This window comes from Colias philodice, chromosome 24, assembly GCF_061535455.1.
Source record: "Colias philodice isolate Cphi_HAF_F1 chromosome 24, ilColPhil1 Martin Lab GWU primary, whole genome shotgun sequence".
NCBI classification, from domain to species: Eukaryota; Metazoa; Arthropoda; class Insecta; order Lepidoptera; family Pieridae; genus Colias; species Colias philodice.
In genome coordinates, this window is record NC_143109.1 from 7,490,706 (window position 1) to 7,509,071 (window position 18,366).

The 18,366-nt window shown below is 41.3% G+C and overlaps 1 protein-coding gene across 8 annotated transcripts in view; it reads right to left on the bottom strand.

Annotated features, from left to right (window-relative positions):
- Positions 1-2,405: 2,405 nt before the first annotated feature.
- Positions 2,406-18,366, bottom strand: part of PMCA (plasma membrane calcium-transporting ATPase 3) — a 131,040-nt gene continuing 115,079 nt past the window's right edge. For 5 of the 8 annotated variants that reach the window (XM_089710333.1, XM_089710332.1, XM_089710335.1 and 2 more), the window contains 11 exons: positions 17,990-18,152; positions 17,522-17,623; positions 17,041-17,220; positions 16,397-16,591; positions 15,885-16,091; positions 13,570-13,768; positions 13,035-13,246; positions 12,353-12,504; positions 10,964-11,090; positions 4,034-4,102; positions 2,406-2,655 (listed from right to left, as the gene is read on the bottom strand). In XM_089710333.1, the coding sequence (XP_089566459.1) occupies positions 2,440-2,655; positions 4,034-4,102; positions 10,964-11,090; positions 12,353-12,504; positions 13,035-13,246; positions 13,570-13,768; positions 15,885-16,091; positions 16,397-16,591; positions 17,041-17,220; positions 17,522-17,623; positions 17,990-18,152 (1,822 nt within the window). In that variant the 3' untranslated portion in view covers positions 2,406-2,439. Of the gene's footprint in view, positions 2,656-4,033; positions 4,103-4,863; positions 6,424-6,968; positions 8,299-10,963; positions 11,091-12,352; positions 12,505-13,034; positions 13,247-13,569; positions 13,769-15,884; positions 16,092-16,396; positions 16,592-17,040; positions 17,221-17,521; positions 17,624-17,989; positions 18,153-18,366 lie in introns of those variants that run through there. The other 3 variants (XM_089710338.1, XM_089710336.1, XM_089710337.1) reach the window with 2 other exon arrangements.

Sequence of the window (18,366 nt, forward strand, 5' to 3'; positions counted from 1 at the left end):
TAATGACATACTTACGCTCACTCAGTTCCTCATTATTAAAAGGTAAAAATGAAACTACAACATTAAAAACAATAAAATAGATTTTCATTTATTGTGAGACGAAAAATACAACAATGGTACTTATTATCTAAAATGATTAGTGGCAGATTGTCATGTCAAAACAATTGGTTGTTAGGTAGGTGGCGGCGACCGCCTACTTACAGTACTCCCTAACATATGTCTTTCATCGGAAACCACGTGGTACGTAACGAATATCAACGAAACAGCAATATAATACACGAAACGATACCATGGCCTATATGCGCTGTAACCGTACTAATATTACCATTTAAACATATGAACTTTCAATAGATTCATTTTAACTAACTTCTCTTAAAAAGGCTTTTACCGAAGCTAATACTCGATTACTTACAAGATCGTCAATAGTTAAATGGTCGCGTGTCTCGAGCGGGCCCGGCCGCGCCGGCGACGCGCTCCAGCCTCACCGGTAAAACGTAACAACTCTCAATACCGCTACTATGAAACGTTCTATACAAAATTGAACTTGCCGATTCGCTACATCGTTTCACTTTATTTATATTATTTATTACTAAAACAAGTGGGCAGCGAGCTGTTCGACTCTCACTAACTCTCCTTACTTTATAAGTTGAAAATGCCACTGCGATCCTACGACGCCTATCAGCGCGGGCGCGGCCCTGGCCCCGGGGCCCCGCGCCCTCGCGTGTGGGGCCCGGGGCCCCACGGCTGGGACACGCGGGCCGCGCGGCTAGCTATTGCTCATAGAGAAAAAATTCCAAAATCAATTCGTTACATCGTAGACTATACTTTGTTTAATAAACTTGAAGTATTTATCAATAATCAATAAGTACGTTATAATAATTGAATAGTTAGTATGTTTTCATAAGAGACTAGCATTACAAATAAATACCTTCAGCTATACAATTTTATCTATTTAAACATTTTGAAGATGTTTAAAGTGGACTACGTCGGTGCGCGCGCAGGGGCGTGGGCGCCTGGGCGCGCACCCGGGATGCGTCTACGTTCGAGATATGACTTAAATGTATACTTAGATTTAGGGGAAAAGGTCGTCAAAACAAAAAAGAAAAGTTATTGAAATTTATAACAAACACCTTAACTAATACTTCAATAATTTAGTGTTAATCGTACCGTGCGACTGGCTATACGAGGGACGTATTTTATAAGGAGTGTATTCGATTTACCTTCTTAGTGAGTAAAAAACGCGATCCTATTCGGACCTATTAGTCAATAAAAGATCACACACACTACGGCCGTCAGTTAAGTAGTGTATTGCAGAGCCGTCGTAGTGTGTGCCGAGTTTTGGAAACCGACTTAACAATAATTTATAACATATGAACCGACAGGTGGAAGATATTCAAATACATAGTTCCTTTCGCGTAGGACATGAGACCCCGTCGAACCGTCGGGCGCACGAGTTCAATGCCCTCGGTCCGAAAAGTCTCGCGATCGACTGCGTTTATTGCGATTAGCGTAATAATATAATATTGCATACAGTTAACAATTCCAATCGATGTAAAAAGGTACAATTTAATTTTTACATACGCTAGTATAATCATTAAGATACTAAATTACGCACTAACTTTCCATTACCATTTATCCCTTTTTATATATACACTATTCAAATTGTATCATAACAATAATCTATTCGACGCTAAGAACTAACCGTTCCGTCCGTTCGAGCCGACCTCGGGAAGGGACGATGCGCGCGAAACGCGAAACAGAAGTCCACACTTTGCACGCACAAGGGATTACGCTTTGCGAATCTTTTTAGATTTTCCTAGAGAGTAATTAGTGTTATACATATTTGTAAAGTTTACAATACGAATACGAAGTCATAACTCGAGGCGAGTCCCCCGTACAGCGAGCGCTCGGCGCGTGCGGGCGCGGGGCGGGGGCGCAGGGCTAGGGCGCGGGGCGGGGGCGCAGGGCTAGGGCGCGGGGCGCGGGGGCGCCGGTGGGGGCGCGGCGGCGCTATATCACTCGGCATGCGTATATAAACGACGATGCGGCTACAAATGAAACGACTTTATACAAAAGGACGAGCCGCCCGCTCCCCGCGCCCCGCGCCCGTCGCCCCGCCGCCCCGCGGCGCGTCTGCGACGAAAGCGATATAAAACATTTCATTCCGTGCGAGACGACACGACGCTACGCGAAAACATTTTTATTTTATTTTTTCAAAAAACACACGCCCATTCGCTCGGCCTCGCGCTTAAATCTAAAATTAATTATTACAATATTTTTTATTCGTTCAACAGACGCGCGCGTCGCGGCGCGCGTATAATAATAAAATATTTCAAAACAATCGAATTAAACACACTAGTCAACAACGAGGGGGCGCCGGGGGCGCGGCGCGCGGGGCGCGGGGGCGCGGGGGCTCGGCGGGCGGCGCGGGGCGGGCGGCTAGACGGCGGTCTCGGTGTGGCTGTGGCTGGACAGCCGCTCCACGTCCAGGTCGTGCGGCGCGAGCGCGTCGCGCGGCGGCTCGTACTCCACGCTGGACGAGTGCGAGTAGCGCTTGCTGAGCGCCGTCTGCTTGCGCAGCGCCTCGGCCAGCGCCGCGTCCGCCAGCGACCCGCGCGAGTCCAGCCCCTGCCGGAACGCGTTCACCACGCGGATCTGCGCGCACAAACCCGCTCTCACCCGCTCCGAACACGCGCTCTCTGCTCGCCGACTACTCTGCCCTACGCTCGCCTCGCGGACGCAACTAAACCCACGCCACGTGGCCGTGAACCCGGTGAAGCGATGGAATGTTTCATTTGATAGAGGTTTAATTTAATATTTTAGTTGCGTTCGCAGCGGAGAAAGTGGAAATTTACAGTCAGTGTGCCGACAGTCTGTGCTAGGGATTAGTAATAGAGGACTAATATGCGTCGATCGTTCGTAGTCGGCGAGAGCCAGAGATTGCGTGTGTCCGTACATCGGGCCCCTTTCGATCCACCGCCGATCGTCTTTAAGAAATCGACGACGTTTCGTGGCTCTACACTTTAATTTGACGCAGTGAATCGAGAGGAGCATTAATATAGAATTCATTAATAAAACAAATATAAGCACATTGAGCCATTAAAAAGAGGCGGAAGCGTAAAATTGAAAACTGGAGTCACATCGGTCCACGAACATCGCAGGAGGGGCGCTCACGCCGCTCCGTGCGGGCGCTCACCTGCGCTGTGCGAGCCCGCGCATGCAGTGCAACTACCGCGCACTGTGCGCATGCGGCGCGCCCTCTACAGCGAGCCCTCCCGCTAGCACAGTACGAAGCAACGTGTCTCCCTCCCGACAAAGCAAGCTCAACCTAACGACCGATTTTAAGCGAGTCCTAAACTAAAAGCTATCTGTTTGATGGTTCATGGCGATCCCCCGGTTCTCGAGTGCAAGATGTGTCGCAACAAAATATATACAACTATGACTAGTGATGATGCTAACTGATAAATTTAGCTGGAATGTATATTATCTAGATGACTAACTTGCGGAGTAGGATCGTGCCTAATTCTAGCATTAACGACCCTACCTCTAATGATAACATTAATAACTATATTCTAAAAAGATGAATGAATCTAATCCTCAGATTTTAAATTATTTAATGATAAACATTTAAAATATTATTAAATATTCAAAATTTTAAAAAGTATTCTTTTATATTCCATTTAAATAGGCACAAACGTATTGCACGTTGCATGGGATCCAAACTAAACAACAGTGAATAACATTGACGTAAAGCTTTTCGAATGAACACCATGCGGTACGGTACTCGTGCTCGATGTAGCATGCAAGCGACACTGACCGATTAATTTCAAACAACGAGAAGGTAGCTCGGAGAAGGATCGGTACACGACACGGTGAAGTTAAAGGGTCAGCGCAAAGACAAGAAAGGATAAACAGTAACAACGGAAACATCTGTAAGTTTAGAGTACAGTAAGTCGAACAGAACATTAAAGGGAAAATTAAACAGACAAAACAAACGAGGTGAGTGAAAGAGCAGGCGTTTATCAAATCTTACAGCTTGATCGGTAGATGTCTTGCTGTAGGGCACAGGAATCAAGCGCTCTTGTAACTCGCCACCTATGACCTTCCGTGTGCAATGGGGATTCATGGAAAAGAAAATAAAAACAAGAATATGAAAGATCACGTCTCGAAGGAGGCCTGGTGGCCGAGCCGTGCAGACAGTACGTGCCTCCGACGCTCCTCTAAACCAAGCTATGTACACGATGCCGATAGCTATTTACATTTGCGATCCAATCGACTCGCGGTTCCCGAGCCGACGGTGCCCCGTGTGGGGACCGTTTGGATGTTAGAGCAGCGTCGGAGACAGTGGCGATGACAGTTTCTGCACATAGTGTAGAAGATAGACTCGGAGGGACTGACAGAAGCAGTGCTCCTCGAAGCGTCAAGATCTTAGGACAGATTAAATAAAAAACAGATAAAATAAAAAATAACGCAGGGTCTTCCTACACCGTAAGAAGCACATTCATGGGTTGTGCACTTATAACTATTTTACAATTTCCATCCAGGGCTCCGTTTAAGTTCTTTTTTTTTAATTTTTTGAAAAAAAAAGTAAAATAAAACTAAAATAAAAAGAAAATAACTAACCAATTGAACATCGAAGTACATAATACCCGCATGGAGGTACGTAAGCTTAATTAAACCAATGACACTGTCGTGTGCGTGTGTGTGACTGTGTGTCCGTGTCGCACACGAGGGTGCGCGTCGCATGCTGTCTAGAAGCGCACATCGAGGTCGCTCACATACCAGATCTATCGTCGGCTACGCCGCTACTACCCGCCGCCCGCCACCGGGCCGGCGGGCCGGGGGCCGGGGCCGGCGGGCGGCAGGCGGCGGGCCGGCGGGCGGCGGGTCTAGTGCAAGCTGCGCATGCGCGACAGTGACAAGCCAAGCGTCTACAGGTCTATCTCACGACAAACATTCGCACGTCTGACGATATCGACACAACGGCTAAAATGACGCTTCCTTCAATTACCTTATTTATGCGGCTCTCCGACGCGAAGCGAACGGTTGAAATAAAAGTTAATTTTGGAGTATAGATACTTTATTACTAAAACATGAAGCTTCCACGTGGTTTAGGCAGATCATGCTCCGCTATGGTCCGTCAGTGTATAGACTATTTGCGTGAAATATTCAAGCGTTATAATAAAATTGGTTGTTCCAAAATTTTATCCCTAGCTTTGGTGTACACCAAGACACGTAGTTTTCTTAGTTTTAGATCCTAAGTTCCTTAATTATAAGCAGGCATTGATTAAGTTTTCACTACACGAAGTGCAGAAGTTTTAAAAGTATTCACTAATTATTATTATTATTAGATATATAAATATTCAAATTGTTAATATCTTAGAATATATTACGATGGATAGTTAAATTTGCTTGAAACCTGTAGAAAGATAAACAAATAAATTGTTGAAATAATTAGAAGGTAAAACTAAAGAGAAGAAGGAAAGGTAAATGTAGTGTGGGAAATGTAGACAGTGTAGTTTCCAAGTAATGAAGTAGTATAGTCTATAACTATAGTCTAAAAATGCATGCATTTCTAAAAGTAACACAACGATAGATACTCCATGCATTTTCGGAACAATAATTACATAGTTTTCAAAGGACCGCTCGTCTGAAACTGTTCCAAGAAAGCGACCATAAAACTTATTTCTATGGACACATACAACGAGCACATTAATTCAACAATTAAAAAGGCACAAACTACTGACGCATTCAGAAACAAAAACAAAAGAAAACAAGAACATATCAAGCAAATTCAAATATCCTATCATTAAAAAGCACTCGTTAGCGGAATTTATAAATCATTTCTATATAAAAATGGCACATTATATGTTTTATATAAAATTTTAACTTTCAAACACACAACAACGTTACATCGACAAGAGAAATCGTCCAAAGAATGTTTTATTTACAGAAAAATTAATATTAAATTATCACGATTATATATTTTTCGTAGAAAAATAAACACGTTTCGTAACGACATGTAAAAGGAATCGCGAAAAATTTAATTTTAAAATTGGTGCACCATTATTCACTACACTATATTCAATTTGCAACTTAGTCTAATACTTTTAGTAACATTCTACGTTAAAGATTTCAGAAAAAATTATATTCGAGAATATATTTTAAAAGGCGTATTTTTCATTGGCAGTTGTTTAACTCACTATCTGTCTCAAGCTTTTTTACGCGCTATTTTTATGTATTTCGGTATATAATGTTTATTTTAGTATATAATATATATATTTGAGTTTATTCATCGCTCTGATGCGAAACTGGGCTGAGGGCTGGTATGGAACTGCCGCCGGATTGCACGCTGATTCTCCTGTGCTCCGCCAAATAATTATTGACAAAAATCCTGCGGCCAGCCAATATGTCCGCCTTTTGCTGGAAAACAATGACGGACGAGTCAGTCCGGCCCGCTCGACCCCCGTGTTGCCGACACGCAAACAGAAGGACAGGCGGCGTTCTAGAACCAACCGCCGGGCCGCCGACTGCCGCCTGACAGCTGACAGCCGACAGCCGACAGCTGACAGCTGACAGCCGACAGCTGACAGCCGACAGCCGACAGCTGACAGCCGACAGCTGACAGGCGCAGTCGCTTCGCGCCAACCGGCCGGAGCCGGGGCGAGCCTCGAGCTTTGGTTTTAGAATTCCGAAATTTCTAGAAGTGAGCATGGCAGCTTGTTAGTTGTTAAAAATTGTCAGCATTTTCGTTTCTACCTAAGTGCCTAAACTAATTTAGGGGTCATTCACTAGCTGGGTTAGGAGTTCAAGGGCATCCAGTAGCATATACAAAAAAAAAATGTAAAAAATTACCGTGATATAAAACTACAACTACGGAAAGTCAAGAAAAAAGATTCCGGTATGTGAGCTACGCGATAATAAGTGCGATTCGGTTCGAGGATATAAATGAAAATAAAATATAGACATGTTCAAATAAATACTTTATTAAAATGAGTTTTACTGGTCGTTTATATGCCGGTTAAGTTATGTTTATCATTAATCATTATAATAAGTAATCGTTACACGTAAATCAAAAAGAAAAAACTTATTGAATAAGTACTTACACAACCGAGTCAACGTTAAAACATAAAAGAAACAAAAAAATAAAATAAAATGTAAAAGCATATTAAATGGTAAATTAGGTACTTATTTTTCTAGTTTTGGTGTAGTGGAGACATACATATTATGATTTTAATTCCTCGTTTTAGCTGCTTAATCTAAATTTAGAGGTTTGGTAGTTTTATACAGATCTCAACAGATTTCTACGACTAATATTACTTTCGAGTCTAAATAAATTAAAATATGATCAGCGCACAACTATGAAAATCTACCAAACATCTAATTAAAAAAAATACAAATTGTGCATACTCACATACATCTGTCTACATGCAAACGCTGTAACATAAGCATGATCACACTTTAAATGCGAAGCGAGTTAAAAAAAAATAATAATTACAAAATGACAAAAATTAAAAACAACTTTTTTGTACCACGTACTAACAATTCTTCAATTTACTCTGGACTTATATACTAATTACACGCACACGTTCGATAAGGGTGGTCGCACTTCGCATATGTATCATAAAAAAAAAAATTCAAAATTTCCCGCGTTATTGGAGTCGAGTGAGCTAAAGGCGCCATTCACGGAAGAAAGTCGACATTCACGATCCATGTGCGAAGGTCCACATACGCGTGGGACCGTCCCGGGCCCGGGGGCGAACAACGTGCGAGACGGGACTCACGCTAACCGTCGGCACAATCAGTATTAGAAATGTATCGCGAGTCGATTTTCAAAGGGGCTCGGCGCGCGTTCCGCACGTACATCTAGGGAAGACGTCACGGGATGGAGTCTAATTTATTTTAAATATTTCTTAAATCTGTTACAAAATCGGATCTCGTCGAATGCGGTTTATGGTGGAAAATTTAAACAATACCGCGGGAGGAAGCTCTTTTGAAAACACCACCACCGCATGCAGTTCTACCACTGAGAGGCCGGGCCGCGGGCGCGGGGCCGCACTTACCGTCACATCCCTACGGCCCCACGGGCGGCCCCGCGGGCTACGAGCGTCGGTCGGTCGGTCGGTCGGTCGGTCGGGGGCGCTAGAAGGCGGTGGTCTCGCCGTCGTCGATGTAGGCGATGTCGCTGGCGGGCGCTGGTGGGCCGCGCAGGCGTTGGCGCAGCGGCGCGTTGGCGTGCGCCGACAGCCGCTCCTCCAGGTCCTCCAGCGTGGACTTGAAGGCGCGCACGACGCGCAGCTGCAAGGCGCGCGCGTTAGTCCCGCGCCGCCCACTAACTCGCCCTACCTACCGCGGGTGCGGGTGCGGTGCCGCCGCTACACCTCGGTCTCGCGCGGCCGCCACGCCTCGCCCCGCTCGCCGCCCTGCGCACACGGCTCGGTCAGCGGGGGCGGGGGCGGGCCACGGGGGCGGGGGAGCGGCCGTGTTAGTGGCGTTAGGGGGCCGGGGAACGAACGGACTACGTACGCTTCGATCGACCTTACAACGTGCGAGCGTTATCGGCCGCGAGTGTCGACGTTTCGATTCGAATAAAGCTGGCAATATTGTAAGGCGACGTCAATCGTGAGGAAACTACGCGATCGCACTCTGTTAGTTGGTTAGTTGTTTTCTCGTGTCGTCTCTCTAAACATTCACTCTACTTACCGTCGACCGTCGGCTCGGCTCTATGTACACACACACTAATACGGACGCTACGAAAAGCCTAACGGAATACGCAAAATAACACAGTGAAGGCTTCCAATGCAAGGCACTACGTACACCCGTCGCTGGCGTCTACTCCGACCGACTCGGGAACGAACACGAACAGAAATAAAATTAAATAATAAAAAACAAAACAAACAAAAATAAAATAAAACCAACAACAACCAAAACAAACACAAACACACACTAAGGGAGGGGGGGGGGGGAGGGTAGGTCGAACGAGTTAGTACGTCGAGCATACGCGCATGCTCTACGGGGCTTTAGTCCACTCCACACTCAATGAACGTCCCTACCGGCAGTAACTTCATACAATTCGATAATTTAATTTACAATCAATCAATAATTTCAAGTAAAACATCGGATAACAATTGAATACAGATTATCGTTACTGCTCGGACTGATCGGTACGCGTGTTAGTGGGCGGCGGCGCGGGCGGATCACAAGCAAATAATACTATTCTTGAAAAAAAAATAAAAATAAACAGACAAATCATAATAAATAAAAACATAAATCAAACAGTCAGTATGACTAAATAAAAGACAGACAGAAAGAAGTCACTCGACGCGATGTGATCGTGTGATGTATCTATATATTACGTTCGGGTAGTCATAGTCACTGTTTGGATTCGTAATGAGGGATAAGTACATCGTCACAGCCTACGGAAAACGCATGCCAACGGGTAGTAGGGTGGGGCGGTCCATTAGAGAGCAAACAGTCGGGAAGCGCACTCGCTACGGCGCAGCATGCACGGGGCTAGCTAGTGCGTGCGCCCCGGCGCCGCGCGGGGCCTAGGGGTGGGGGGGCAGGACTGGGACGGGGAGGGAGAGGGGGGGACAGGGAAGTGGGGGGGTGTCATGCAGCCGGGGCGCCAACAGACGGTGGGCCGCCGCCCGGGCGCCGGGGGGGGGGGCGCGCGGGCGGCGGCAAGCTACGTTAATGGGCCAAATAATAGCAAACTACTTCTAAATCTGTAAAGTGTTTCTCTGTGTAGGCGTAGAAATGAACTATTGAATGACTGAAGTGTAGGAGAATAAAAGAAAACGAGAAATGAAAAGAAATATATAAATAAATATGAACAAAGAAAAAGTAAAATAATGACGGTTGAAATATTTGAAAGTTACTATAATCGCAAATATTCGTGTGAACATTATTGCGGCCCGTGAATAACCCGGCTCACTGTAAATGGATGTGTCAAAAGAATGATCAGCGTTTAACTCTATAAGTACTGATATGAAAAAGTTTTGCTCTGTATGCAAAAATAGTAAACGTGAATTATTTATCATTCGACTTAACGTCAGGATGCCCAAGGTTACCGCTCGTGTCGATTGTTTCACCGCTAATATCAAATATATGCTGTAAACTAAAACTTATCCCTCTTTCGTATTTATATCATACCTAATCGTACACTATCGTTACTCCACAAGACATTTTGTCTCGTAAAGTAACGAGGATCACATTATGAATTTCATTTACCAGTCTTAAATCACAGGCAATATTCACAATGTGATTTTAATGTTCGTAGGCCATTTAATTTACAACAAAAAAACATACAAAAATGGCCGACGAGCAAGTCACTTAACATAAGTTAGAGTTTGACCGATTTTGTCAGAATCTAACCTACACAAATAACCCCAGGGAAGGACATATATAATTCAAATAAATTTATCCCAACATTATCCCACAAATAATAAATTGAAATTCAAAAAGCTTACTCAACGGACGAAATATCACACCCTTAACATTTTCCCTGACATATACGGCGGATAAGTGACGGGATTTCAGCCTATATTCTTCTTTAAATTACAATTAATACTGATAAACTTACAATCTATAGGAACTATCAGCATTCCATTTCGGAACTTGTCATATTCATTACATTAATTTTACAAAAGTTTACAGTTCAAAAAATAGCGTCCATTCAATAGGAACTTGTCATTACATTAACTACATTAACCATTCATTACTTTTCATTTTAAAAAGATAACGAACAATCAAAATCAATAATTACAATTCCAATAGTTTTCATATAAAAAACCAATTAGATCATTTACAATAGTCAAAATAGCATTTAAAAATAGTTTATAAAAAAATCACAGTCAAAAGGTGCCCTAACTAGGTATCCCGGATCCCGTTTTCCCCTACAGGATCCCGTCACCTACCGCGGGGGGGTGTGGGGGTCCCCGGGGGGTTGGGGGTCGCGTACCTGGGTCTGCAGGCGCGTGAGGCCGCGGATCCAGAGGATCTGTCCGGCGCGCGGCTTCTTGTCCAGGTCGCTGTCGTAGTCCGGCCCCGGTTGGATCGACTCGGGGTCCGGTTGCCCGCGGCCCCAACTGGAATTCGTAGCGTAGGTAATAAGTATACGCATAATACCGTCATAAAATTATTATTCACTCATCATTACTTTTACTACTTTTTAGTCACACACCTAGACCTTATTTAGTCATCATAATATGTTCATATGTTCAGCTTATCTGTATATTAGTGTACAAGTCACTGAGACATAAGTTAAATATACAAGTGGACCTCTGATGTTCTATTAATAAATAAATTATTAATTATTATTATTAAATATGATAATACCTATTATTTATTGTGATAATGGGATTAGAATAATTATTTTCTTGCAATTGACATGAATATCAATTCTATCAACTATTTGAATTATAAATATTCATTCAAAAACTGAAAACTTATAATATAATTATAACCTAACGAACTAACTATTACTTAACATTGTTTACGCAAATAATTACCTCTAATCGTACGAATTCCAATTTGCTAAATATGCCCAAAACTTTCTTTAACATCTACACCAAAATACCCACACTATTTATTATACATAGTGTACACTCGAACACTAAACCGCAAAGTACAATAACTCACTGCACTTTCCGCTTTTCCCGGCTACAAGTGGCCAAGCGCGAGTCGGACCGAGCCACCGCGGGCAGCTCCGGGTAACCGGTTTTTTGCCGCAATTTGTCGCACCAACTTTTTGTTATAGTTTTGTAAATAATGACACTTTGGTAATCCTAGCTTATGTATATTTTAATGTTAAAAAAATAGGTATTATCACCGCGATCATCTATCGTATAAAAGTTAAGAAATTTTAAACCTTATCTCAATAGGTTGAAAAGTTATGAAATTTATATATTATGTGTGTACCTATCTGGCAAAATGATTATTTTACAAATATATAGAGTAACTAGAAATAACATTCACCTATACATCTTAAAACATTTTATACACATCTTATTAATATGGTCCTTTGAGGTGGATACTGGTAAACACAAAATTTTGTTTTGTTTGCGCCTTTTTACACAAACTAACTTTTTGAGGAATAAAAATTGCTTCTGAAGTAAGTAAAATTATTCAGCTTCTCCAGAAAATGTAGTCGTAAATATTAGTTATTCAGACTAACTTTTTGAGGATTCAAAAACGTTTCTAATTCTAATCCATCAGGCCCCGGAATCACAGACACAATAGAAAATCTATTGTGTCACGGCCGGATCTGGCCGCTCGGTGGTTGAGAGGTTAATTGACTTCTGCGTCTCCAAAAAAGGTAGTTCTAAATATTATATGATGTTATACTCACGACAGTTTCTTGGGTATCTTGCGCGTGGGGATGGAGGTGACGAGCTGCCCCCACACCAGCGTGCCGGCGCCGAAGAACAGGCACCACAGCCACTGGTCCACCGACAGCCCCGCCGTGCTGAACGCCATGCCGCCGAATTGGATTATTATCACCTGGAACCGCCATACATATATATTAGTTCACTTATACACTAGTTGGGCATTTATAAAGGTTTAAATATTGCGGGGTAAAATGAAAACGTATTCTATAAGCTATGCAAAAGTTACGTTGTTTGAGTTTGAGGTTTACGTATTAAATAAACGTCAGAAAAACTATACATTCCATTTATTATAGAACCCTACAACTGTGACACCTTATGAAATTGGTCCTTCGAGTCGAAAATTGAGCAGAAAACTTGGAATATAAAATCAGAAATAAGAATAGCAAAATTATCTTGCATATTTAGCTTCACTTCTCGCCTAAATACAAAACAAACCAATCAACAAAAAATCTGAATTTATACAGAATCTATACTTAATATCATAAAGCCGAAGAGTTTGTTTGTTTGAACGCGCTAATCTCAGGAACTACAGGTCCGATTTGAAAAATTCTTTCGGTGTCAAATAGCCCATTTACCGAAGAAGGCTATACAAATAAGAGCGGAGCATTTCGGGCAAAACCGCGGGGCACAGCCGATGTATACCTGCGACAGAGCGGTGCCGATCCATATGGAGTAGAATATCGGGTTGGTGAAGAGCCCCTCGAACACGTTCCGCTGGCCGTGGATCTTGCGCGCGTTGATCTCGTTGAACAGCGTCATCATAACGAACGTGTTGAAGATTATCGTGAAGTGCTGCGTGGGTTCCGCGCCCAGTTCCTGGCCACGCCCGGACGGGATGTTTAGGATTCGGTCACCTGTGAGATAATGAATTTTAGAGCAGATTGAAAGAAAGAAGAAATAAATAATGTTTATACAGCCCCACACAAAACAGCACCAGATTGCAGGATTCTGATGTCCTTTCGAACATAAGAGGCTTTATTTAAATATAAATAAATGGATCAGGATGGTAAGAGTTGCCCAATAAATTATGGATGCTCGTTGATTTAGTTGGATAAGGAACTAATATTTTGAACGGCAGAAAATGGTTGCTAGACTAGCTACTTTTTAATATAAGACTATCAACTATCAATTGGTATTAAAATGGATCTCCTAAAACACTTGTTATTCGTCAACTGACCGACAAACAGCAGCGAGAAGATGATGAACAGCTGGTAGAAGGCCTGGCCCAGGATGTTCTTCATCATGGTGCGCGAGATGAGCGGCTTGGTGCGGCCGTAGGGCTTGCGCTGCAGCAGGTCCGCCGTCGGCATCTCCGTGGCCAGCGCCAGCGACGCCAGCGTGTCCATGATCAGGTTCACCCACAGCATCTGGACCGCCTGCACACACACACAAGTGAGTTAGTATTACATGTGTGGATTCATTTTGCACATTTAAAGAAAGAAAGAAAAAACGTTTATTTAATGGCACATAGCCTCACACGTACATAATGAAAAACAATTTATACAATACTTATATGCTACAATACTACTACAATACTTAAAAATACAAATTGAAGTGTGTAGTCTGTGAAGCATGATACCATTAAAAGGGGAAATCACTCGGTGAACATCTGTGACGTAAAAAAAAAACGTCACAGCACCAGCATTAATCAGTACTGCTAATTTGATATGGGATAAAATAATAAAAAGTAAAACAACTAAAACCCAACTACGACAAAAAACGACGCTGAAAAAGTATAAAACAAGATTTTCAGAATTCCACTATGTAGAGATAAATTTTCATGTTTGGAAAGGCGTAGTCACACGTTACATATATATCTACCGTAGCACTTTGACAACGTGGTTATAGGCTTATAGCCTATAACCATTAAGACGCTTCTAATGATATGTCATTTGTCGAATTAATAGTAGTATAGAAGTTACGAGGGAACAGATGAACATACATACATACATACATACATATATACATAGCCTGTCAAAATCATAACCCTCCTTTTGCTTTGCCGTAGTCGGGTAATAAAGTGATCCAAACTCAATATTTATTCATATAATGATTGACAGTTCACAAATAAGAAATGTGTGTCCTTTATAATGCTACTTGCGTAACAACATAACATTTCGATCGATATTGTCATATTTATGATTGGCAAAATGTTTTATCAATGTTAAAATTAATTATTATGTATGATATTTCAAGATAAACTAACGAGAGCATTTCAGCATTAAATTTTATTCTTTTAAATTGTCTAAAAATATCTAATGTATTATTAAAAAATTAAATTAAATTAAATTAAATTAAATTTATTTATTTTCTCATCACAAATGCACAATCAACACATACATTGTTAATCTATATATCTTAACACTAACATTTGTGAGAGACTGGTGCCCGCGATAAGTATAAAATACTTGAGTTACGGGTCACCAGGCCCCCAAGCATTAACAATCACATCTATCAGATAAACAATGAACGTGAACATTAAAGGAGAAATAATAATTAATTGTGATTAAAGTTAAATGAAAAATTAATATCGAAAAATTACCAATGGATATATTATAAATTATTATAGATGAGGTGAAGAGTTAAAATGAATTGATATACTTAGTGTATAATGTGAGTGTTTGTGTATGTGTGTTTGTGTATGCGTATGTGAGTGCGTGTGTGTGTGTGTGTGTGCGTGCGTGTTGCGTGTGTGAGCGCGTATATGTGTGATTGAGGGTAGGTGTGGATGAGTTATTGCGATAGCGTATGTATGATTCAGTTTCTCTACTTACCGAATTGTATGAATAAAATTTTCTGATGTTTGATAGTCTAATTTTTTCAGCCATTTACATACCGACGTCTTACACCTTGATGTACTAAGGGAGTATATTGAAATAGACTTATTGATTTTATTGTATAAAAATGCCCCAAGATAATAGTAAAATCTATGTGACAGACATGTATTAAAAGAGTTGTTTTTACATATAATATCTTTTCTACGCTTGTCCCTATTGAAATTCGGATCATATTTTATTTGTGCATGTTGCCTTATTATAATAGATAAGATAAAAGTCTGTCTGACAGTTAGGACATCCCAACGTTTGTATAGTTCGCAGGTAGGATAGCGAAATGGTAAACCAGCCCCTACTCTGAGTATGGCTCTTTGTGCTCTTTCAGCTTCTATGAGGTGTACCTTGCAAGCGCCTCCCCAGGAGCTAATACAGTAATTAATGACTGAATGGCATAGAGCTGAGTAAACCATTTTTATTGTCCGAAAATCAGCAATATGTCTCAATATTTTAAATATATATATCAGTTTGCGAATCCGTGTGACTAAAATTTCAATGTGAGGCTTAAATGTGAGAGTTTGATCCAAGTAAATCTAGACAGAGTAATGAAACAGTAATAAATTATGCCCAAAAGGCGACCGACAGAAAATTAAAACTTCTGTCAAACAACCTGTACAAAAAATGCAAAAAATTCACTGTTTATATTTTTACAGAAACCCACCTTAAGCGGACTGTCCTGTATCGCACAAGCACCAATGAAGGCCACGATGACCGCGACCACGTTGACCGTCAGCTGGAACTGTAGGAACTTGGCGATGGAGTCGTACACGTTGCGGCCCCACATCACCGCCTTCACGATCGACGAGAAGTTATCGTCCGTCAGGATGATGTCCGACGCTTCTTTAGCTACGTCCGTGCCCGCTATGCCCTGGGTGGTGAGATTGTGGTTATATTATTACAATGCGCTTTAGTAAAAACAAACATCATCATATTGATATTAATTTTAGTGTAGTAAAATAGGCTTATAATTATACTGTTTCAAATACAATATAGAATGTGTAGAATACAATCTGGAAAACATTATAAAAATTTACAATTATGTTTAATTTAGCTTTTAATTTACTACACTACTCGAAATCAACTTTTATAATCCCGAATATGTTCATTCTACCAACGTCATAGCTTATATACACCATAGGACCAAGCCTACACCCTAGCGACACCCCAACTCACCATGGCAAATCCAACGTCCGCCTTCTTCAGCGCGGGTCCATCGTTAGTACCGTCCCCAGTCACAGCCACAACCTCACGTGTATCAAACGCTTTGGATTCAATCATTCCCTTGACGAGCGTGTACTTGTCGGTTGGCGAGGAGCGAGCCAGTACGCGGAGCTTCGGCCACACCTTGTCGATTAGGTGCTGCTGGACCTGGTTATCAAAAACAATAAAAATGTAGTTTTTGTAGTGTTTTAAGACAAGTATTCTGACAAAATTAAGGTACTTTTAAACAATTATTAAGCAAATGCAAGAAAAAATTCTAATAGAATTACATAAAGATTGGAGAATAATATAATTCAGTGATTTTATTGTATCGAAGTAAGTTCTTATTTAAATTTAAAAAAGTAACAGTAAAAGAAGTTATCGAATACAGTGTCACTAAGATGATAGAAGAATATGATCCAATAAATTAATGGACTATTTACTACTTTTTTAACATTTTAATTATTCGAAAGTATCAAAACATTTCGAATATAACGAATTATACGTTCAAATAAACAGAAGGAAGAAGTCAGAATACTGCTACAATTTTTTCGTCAGTTGTTCTTATTGATTGCCTGTCTAAATCTATATCTCCCCTATCCAGTATTATGTCTGACCTCCCCGTTGGCGTCCCGGATGCGCGTGTTGAACTCCTTGCCCTCGAGGATGAGGAAGTCGTCTGTCGGCTTGAGGATGCCGCACTTGACGGCGATGGAGCGCGCCGTGTTCACGTTGTCGCCCGTCACCATGCGCACCGTGATGCCCGCCTTCTGGCACTTGCGGATCGCCTCGGGCACCTGCGCACACATACATACATACATACATACAGATTTTAAACAAAACAAAAAAAAAAAATACAAATATTACATAATTGTCAACATTGTATAGGGACATACAAACAGATATTGTACATGTAATACATCATTGATGTTTGTGGCGATACAACAGAAATATCAACCATTTTAAATTAATTCTAGTAATGATGATAATAAAAATAAAATAAAAAAATGAATGACTATTTCATGTGATTTGAGTTTTAAGATTATTAAAAATAATTTTAATCACAAGACTACTTTTATGTAGAGAAATAAAACGTACCTCAGGTCTGACAGGATCTTCAATACCCACAACACATAGGCAAGTCAAGTTGTTTACAATATTGTCTTCGTCGTCCCAGTTAGGCTCTTGGTCTATGTGCACCTATGATTAAATAAAATACGCTTAAATAATACTATGTATAATATCCTGTTTCTCATAAAAATCACATTTAAATTAACCATTTATATATCTTGGATAGGGGTTGCGCAAGGATCTACACTTAGCCCACTACCTTTCAATACTTACAATATTGACTTTTCCAACATTTCTCGATAAATCCCAACATAAAATTGACAACCTCGATTTACTCGTTTATTCTAACTAATCTCTCATAACAACCTGTTTGATTTCCACCTTGTCGGATAACTTTTCAACATTTTCCCCACAACTTCAACACCATAATTAGCACCCTGATTATCTTCTATTCTATACATTATTATCTTCTAGTATATTCTAGCCAATCCCTACCTGGTTGATCTCCGCCTTGCCGGGCACGAAGTCCCTATACGCCACGGAGATGGTCCGGAGCCCGTCGCAGGCCATGGGCTCGATGACCTGCCGCACGAGCCGCTCCTGCATGTCGCGCGTGAACTTCTCCAGTCTACCCTCGTGACCGTAGATGAATGCGCATCTATACAGCACAAGTGGTTTTAGTGAATAATATTTAATAATGGGAAATTTGTACATAGTGTTAAGAATTGAAGTAGTTAATAGTAATAATAATGTTGCAAATGTTAATAATTTATAGATGACATGTTAATGAAACAAAAGTTCTTATTTAAAACTTAGAAGTTTTATTCGCTCTTCCGATGATACTAACTAAAAATTAGACATTAAAATGAAAT